The sequence below is a fragment of the Vanacampus margaritifer genome, chromosome 6 (genome assembly GCF_051991255.1).
Source record: "Vanacampus margaritifer isolate UIUO_Vmar chromosome 6, RoL_Vmar_1.0, whole genome shotgun sequence".
Taxonomy (NCBI): domain Eukaryota; kingdom Metazoa; phylum Chordata; class Actinopteri; order Syngnathiformes; family Syngnathidae; genus Vanacampus; species Vanacampus margaritifer.
The window spans coordinates 7,152,109-7,159,332 of record NC_135437.1 but is presented as its reverse complement, the minus strand read 5'-3'; the positions used below and the strand labels follow the sequence as shown (position 1 = coordinate 7,159,332).

Genomic DNA, 7,224 nt, shown 5'->3' with positions numbered 1-7,224 from the left:
ATTTTTTCTCAATGATTCCATTTAAACCTACGGCTAACTGGTTCCAGTTGTTGGACTCAGCCGTTACAAAATTTTACTGGAATTTAAAAAAAAAAAGAGCAAATATTAGTCTGCCTACTCTTCAGAAAAGTAAATCCAAAGGAGGTCTAGAGGCACCAAATTTTATGCACTACTATATAGCTAACCAGCTACAATATATCATTCTATGGGCACAACCCAACAGAGATACTAACTGTTGGCTGCAACTAGAACAGAAGGATTGTAATAACCTCAGACTTCTAGATTTACTCTTCATTACAACATTGATTAAGCAACACAATTGTTTTCAAAACCCAAGGATTTCCGCCACCCTGACTGTCTGGTGGAAGGCACTAGAAATTACAAAAGCCAAAGTGGAGGGAGCCCTGCGGGCTTTCTCCCCTATGGCATAACCGCGACTTTCAACTTAACAACCAATCGTTTTATTTAGGTGTGTGGGAGCAGAAAGGAATTACACATCTCTACCATCTTTTCTCAGATAATATGTTTATATCATAACATCTTTATTCCAAAAATACAAAATAGAAACACTTTTTTTTTACATTATTTGCAAGTTAAAAGTATGATAAAGATACACATTCCAACACTTCGGGGTATGCTCCAACCGCCTGTTTTAGCTAAAGATATTACCAAGCTTTCTCCGACAACAACAAAAAAACTCTCAAAAATATATATGTTACTTTCGTATACTGATAAAATGTCTTTACCCATCTCAAATTGGGAGACAGACTTGTCTATAGCTCCGGAATCTGACTTTTGGATTCAAGTTTGTGAAAACGTATATAAAATGACAAAACATACAAATTTACAACTTATCCAATATAAAATTATTCATAGAACATACATTACTCAATACTGTATATGATGAAGAAAATGGGACTCTCAGACTCCGACATTTGTCTCCAGTGTTTACAAAACACTACAGACACTTATTTTCATGCTTTATGGTTATGCACTCCAGTTATGTATTTCTGGACTAAAGTCTTGGAAAAACTTTCCGCTATCTTGGACTGTAGGATACCTTTATCTCCAAACTTGTGTTTGCTACGTGACCTAACAACAACTGACTTACCACGTAAACAATTTCAATCTACACTTGTAGCCCTTACTATCGCAAAAAAAAAAAAAATTCTTGTGAACTGGAAAAATAAACTCAGAATATCGACCAATGGTCTAACCTCCTCATAAATCACATTTGAATGGAAAAAAGATCTGCCTCAAATAAAAACGAAATATCAACATTTATAGAAACATGGTCTACGTATATAGAATATTTTAACCTACATTTTTGGGGCTTGGGCTGTGGGCCAGTGGGATGCCTGGCGAGCCTGGCGAGCCTGCCGTGCCCCGTCCTGCTGCGTTGGGTTGGGGGCGCGGGCAGTTTTGGGGTGGGGGGCGCCCGGGGGTTGTCCCTTGGCGCTGCCGTGGCCCTGGGGGGTTGTGCTTAATCTGTCCTGGCCCGGGATGACGGCTCCCCTCTTTGGTGGAGGTTTTCATGCATGCCAGATCCACCACACCAGCATCTATCAAAATTCAAACACAATCTGCTTCTTCCTCTGGTCGTTGAATCGGTGGAGGCTGATGTCTGTGGACCTCACTCTGCTTCATCTATCCTTCCTTCCTTTCCTCAGTCTCTCCTTTGGTCTCTTGAGGTCTCCCTAATTTGTTGGAATTTAGATGTTTCTGCGTCTGGTGAAAGACTCTGGTTGGTAACCCAGTGGGTAGTAGGTAAAGTCTGATCGGTCCTGGATTTCACTTTCCTTTCTTTGATCCTTCCTCGGGTCTCCTGACAACCTCACGACTCGAGCTGGATTCTGAAGTATTCGGTTTAGGTGAACGGTATGGGATTTTTAATAGGTATTAGGTGAACTAATAAGTACACCCTCACACGCACATATTCACCAACATACAAAATTTAAAAATAAAAAAGAAATAAAAATGCATTTAGCAGGTTTAGTTCATGTACAGTGTTGTTGTAAACTCTTGTATTTACCACGCGGCCACATAATTATCATAATCACATAGACCTTCAGTCCATATTATGGTATGCACTGTAATACTTTTTAATGGACCGTTGTCTCCCTTTTGTTCCACTTCGTATGTCATTATTCATTTATTTTACTTTTTTTTTTTAAGATTATAACGGATGGATATACGTACATACTTTAAAATTGTAAAGGGGTTTACCAAAAAAAGAGAAGGTTATTTCAGTAATAATGGATGACATCTTTTTTATTTTTTTATTTTTTATTTACAGAGTGAGTCATACTAGTGAAAATGTAACAAAAGAGGACAAACTATATACAATGTTTTGGCACACAAAATAATTATAAGAAAGTATTTACGAATACAAATAGATCACATAATTGTAGATTTAAAATCACTGTCATTGTAATTACCTTTAATATTAATCATGGAAAATGTAATTTAAAAACGATATAAGGCACAATGCACATTAATGGACAATTACCGGTAAACATGCCAGATTATAGCTGTCAGATAGTTTAAATCTGCAGCCCCTTGTCAGATTGATGTAACATTTTATATACAAAATCAATTTCAAGATAGGGTTAAGTCAGACACATACAATACAAGTACACAGATCATTCGTTCATTCAGCGGTAGACATGATCTTTGCACCATCATTCATCTCTGCTATTCTCACCAGCACACTTGTGCCTCTTAGCTTTAGCCTTACTTGGGAATCTTTGACAACAACCTGAGCAGGTAAAAGGCTTCTCTCCAGTGTGGGTTCTTGTGTGTATTTTAAAGTGTCCCTTCTGAGCAAATTTTTGACCACAAACTGAGCAGGCAAAAGGCTTCTCTCCGGTGTGGGTTCTTGTGTGTATTTTTAAGCTTCCCTTCTCAGCAAATTTTTGACCACAAACTGGGCAGGCAAAGGGCTTTTCTCCGGTGTGTGTTCTTGTGTGGTCTTTTAAATGTCCCTTGCGAGCAAATTTTTTACCACAAACTGAGCAGGCAAAAGGATTCTCTCCAGTGTGGGTTCTTATATGTCTTTTAAAGGTTCCCTTATCAGCAAAATTGTGACCACAAACTGAGCAGGCAAAAGGCTTCTCCCCAGTGTGGATTCTCATGTGGCTTGCTAAATGTCCCTTCTGAACAAAATTTTTACCACAAACTGAGCAGGCAAAAGGCTTCTCTCCAGTGTGGGTTCTTGTGTGTATTTTTAAGCTTCCCTTCTGAGCAAATTTTTGACCACAAACTGAGCAGGCAAAAGGCTTCTCTCCAGTGTGGGTTCTTGTGTGTATTTTTAAGTGTCCCTTATCAGCAAAATTTTGACCACAAACTGAGCAAGCAAAAGGCTTCTCTCCAGTGTGTGTTCTTGTGTGTATTTTTAAGTGTCCCTTCCGAGCAAATTTTTGACCACAAACTGAGCAGGTAAAACGTTTCTCACCAGTGTGGGCTGTTGTGTGTCTTGTTAACTGTGCATTATGAGCAAAATGTTGACCACAAACTGAGCAGGCAAAAGGCTTCTCTCCAGTGTGGGCTGTTGTGTGTCTTTTTAAGCTTCCCTTCTGAGCAAAATTTTGACCACAAACTGAGCAGGCAAAAGGCTTCTCTCCAGTGTGGGCTGTTGTGTGTCTTTTTAAGCTGCCCTTCTGAGCAAAATTTTGACCACAAACTGAGCAGGCAAAAGGCTTCTCTCCAGTGTGGGTTCTTATATGTCTTTTTAAGGTTCCCTTATCAGCAAAATTTTGACCACAAACTGAGCAGGCAAAAGGCTTCTCTCCAGTGTGGGTTCTTGTATGTATTTTTAAGGTTCCCTTATCAGCAAAATTTTGACCACAAACTGAGCAGGCAAAAGGCTTCTCTCCAGTGTGGGTTCTTGTATGTCTTTTTAAGCTTCCCTTCTCAGCAAAATTTTGACCACAAACTGAGCAGGCAAAAGGTTTCTCTCCAGTGTGTGTTCTTGTGTGTCTTTTTAAGCTTTCATTCACAGCAAATTTTTTGCCACAAACTGAGCAAGCAAAAGGCTTCTCTCCAGTGTGTGTTCTTGTGTGTATTTTGAAGTATCCTTTGTGAGTAAATTTTTGACCACAAACTGAGCAAGCAAAAGGTTTAGTGTGGCCAATCACATGTTTTCTGAATTGAGACTTGTAGGCAAATGTTTTTCCACACAGAGAAAATGTCCAAAGTTTGCTGTCAGTGTGACATGTCACATCACCGTCAGACTGTTCATGGTCATCAGTGTGAGGAAAGTGTGACTTGTCTTCACCTTCTGCTTGTGATCCTCCACGGTGGTCCTCGTCATCTTCTGTTGTTGTTTGTTGTCTTGAGCTGCTGCTTGGAGACTCCGCCGCTTTGTTCTCTTCATATTGACATTGATCTTCACTCTTCAAATGGACACCAGTCACGGGCAACTCTGTGAAATGCTCCTCCTCTTTAATGTATGGTGGCAGCCGCTCTTCTTTTTTTATGTTGGGAGGCTGTGGCTGCTCCTCTTCTTTAACTTGAAGAGGATCCAAGTCCTCCTCCTCTTTCACGCCAGGGAACTCTGGCTCCTGCCGCTCAGGACAAAGATATTTTTCACTGACGTCTGCGGGACACAAGTTACACACGGTTTGGTAAAGACCGTTTATTGTGACGTTATGTGTTTTATATTTAAGATTATCACATGGGCCACCTGAGTGAAAAAGTAACAAACTGGCAAATGTTACGTATGTGTATTTTGTTCCAGAAATCACTCAACGTTACTCTGTAAGCCCCTGTAACACGGATTGTTCCGCACATAAATATAGAAAATATTTCAAGTTGTGAAATCTGGCATTTATTGACAAAAAGCTAACAAATGCATGCATCTGCATCAGCTGTACAACATCCTCGAGGAGTTGACGAACTTTTAATTATTTACCTCTAGGGGGCAGCAAAGCAGAACAAATAAAGCCAGGGGAGAGAAATCAATTTAGCCAACAAACAGTAAGTGCATGTCAAACCTAAATGGGCCATTCCACTGAACAGTCCTAAATTATTTTATTTTTAATCATTGTAATGGGCTTAGTGTCAATGTTCCATTAGCCTAAATATGAGTCTATATGTAATATATTAGGTCATTCTATGCTGAGAAAAAAAAGTTTTTTGTTTTTTATTTAGTTACAAACAATGGTCCAATTAGTCACTTCTGTTTACAATACCAAATTATCTAGGCTTCCATCCTCTATTCTAGTTGTTGGTATGTCAACAAATCAAAAATAAAGAATAAACCTGGTGTCTTATATAATTACATACATAAATACATTTACCATCAAAAATAGGAGCACCTATTCTTATCTGAGACATGTACCAAAGCGACTTGAGAACTGTAAACTTAAGGTAAAAAGTGCCCGGATGAAGGATCCTTTCAAAATAGACATATTGTTGAAAAGTATTGATTAAATAAGTGACAAACCTGCTCTGTTCAACACACCTCGAGGCAGCTTGCAAAAAGCGTCCATCGGTTGACGTAGTCGCTCATTCTCTTCTTGTGCGCCACAAAGCTCCTCTTTGTACTTGACTTTCGTTATTGCGAACATTTTCACACGATATTCACGACACTTTTCAATCACATTTGACGTCTGTTGAGCCAATATGTCGATAACAAACGCGTCTCCTTTTTTCGGTGGCTAGCAAGCTAAGATAAAATAAGATAAGCTAAACAAGGCCGAAAGATGGACAAATATGTGTGATACGAATCACAAAATGGAGCAGTTTGGCTTCGATATAGTGACGGACGCACCGTGTCGATGTGTAAGTTCGTATAGTACGAATTCAGAATGAATAATTATGAACTATAGTGAACCGCGTGTGGCTATGTAAAAGCAGCCTGGAATGAAGTATTGGTCACGTGAAATCTATTCTACGGCAATACCAATTGGACAAATCTCGTGTCACCTAGGGCAGTGGTCCCCAACCTTTTCAGTACCACGGACCGGTTTAATGTCTGACAATATTTTCACGGCCCAATCTAAAGGTTTAGCTGATAAAAACAAAATAAAATGACAAGAAAAAAACTGTGGTATTTTCTCTATAATAATAATGAACGTAAATCTACTGTATAATCATGTGCAACTTTATTAACGGTATCTGTAACGTCGCACCAACAACAGAACATCACATGAGCAACATCGTTTCTGCCCCAAAACAATGCAACACACTCTGGTCGCTATGGTAGCGTTTAAACATACCTTCAAAATAAGACATAACACAAAAACAAAGTGCATGAAAATACTCGCTAATCAAGCAGCAGTGAATCAGTGGGAGCCCTGAGCTCATTTTGCTGGCTTGGAATTAAATTTAGCGTGACGTATCATGTGACGTGAGGTGTAGCGGCCTTGAAGTGCGTCAAGTGAGACGGATGTAACAGACAGAATCCGGCCACTTTTCGAAATAAAACATCATTTTCGAAAAAAAAAATAATGCAATTTTTTTCTTTCGGTACCAAATGACCCACGGCCCGGTACCAAGTGACCCGCGGCCTGGTGGTTGGGGACCACTGACGTAGGGGGTTGGGGGCGTAACTTAAATAAATGTTTGAGTCTGTTCATTTGGAGAATTATTATTATTAATTTTTTAAATCTTTGCATTTGGACGAAGAAGAAACATGTTTAGTCCCTGTACAGTGTTATTGTAAACTCGACATCTTCTAACAACATTGTTCATCAGTGCAGTTTATCACGTTCATTTCTCTACATCTGGCGATGTGCTACAAAATAAGAGTGTGGAATATTTTTGAATGGAGTTTTATACATAAAAAATATTGAGGGGTTTACCGGAAATATAAAGTTATTTCAGTTTTAATGGTTACTAAACACTAAACAGACTGAAATACAGGTATTTTGACAAATTTACACTACACGCACCAATGATGTGTGATGGTGACGACCCTGAATGTTGAACTAGTGAACACTCCAAAGCAATGGAATTCTTAGATTCTCTTTTTAGTCCAGATTTTATCCAACATGTCAACTGTACCACTCATTCATATGGCAACACATTGGACCTTGTTTTTACAAAAGGTGTCAATGCTGGCCTCTAATATCCTGCAGGTCCCTGTCTCTGACCACTTTTGTGTGTTTTTTAATCTTATCTTTCGATGCGCTGAGATACGCTGTGGGCCAAACCACCACTGTTTTCGTTATATAAACAACAATGTAAAGTTCCTTTTAGCTCACCCTCGGTTTGTTAAAC

General features: G+C 39.2%; 1 protein-coding gene across 3 annotated transcripts; it reads right to left on the bottom strand.

Annotated features, from left to right (window-relative positions):
* Window positions 1–713: 713 nt before the first annotated feature.
* LOC144054156 (uncharacterized) lies at window positions 714–5,929 on the bottom strand. 3 transcript variants are annotated; one of them, XM_077569296.1, is made up of 2 exons: window positions 5,465–5,929; window positions 714–4,562 (listed from the first exon to the last, which is right to left on the bottom strand). In XM_077569296.1, the coding sequence occupies exons 1-2, from the start codon at window positions 5,510–5,512 to the stop codon at window positions 2,682–2,684; spliced, it is 1,929 nt and encodes a 642-aa protein (XP_077425422.1). In that variant the 5' UTR covers window positions 5,513–5,929; the 3' UTR covers window positions 714–2,681. The 3 variants fall into 3 exon arrangements, with proteins under 3 accessions (XP_077425422.1, XP_077425421.1, XP_077425420.1); XM_077569295.1 differs by having other exon boundaries at window positions 715–4,597; XM_077569294.1 differs by having other exon boundaries at window positions 716–4,597; window positions 5,447–5,928.
* Between the last annotated feature and the right edge of the window lie 1,295 nt (window positions 5,930–7,224).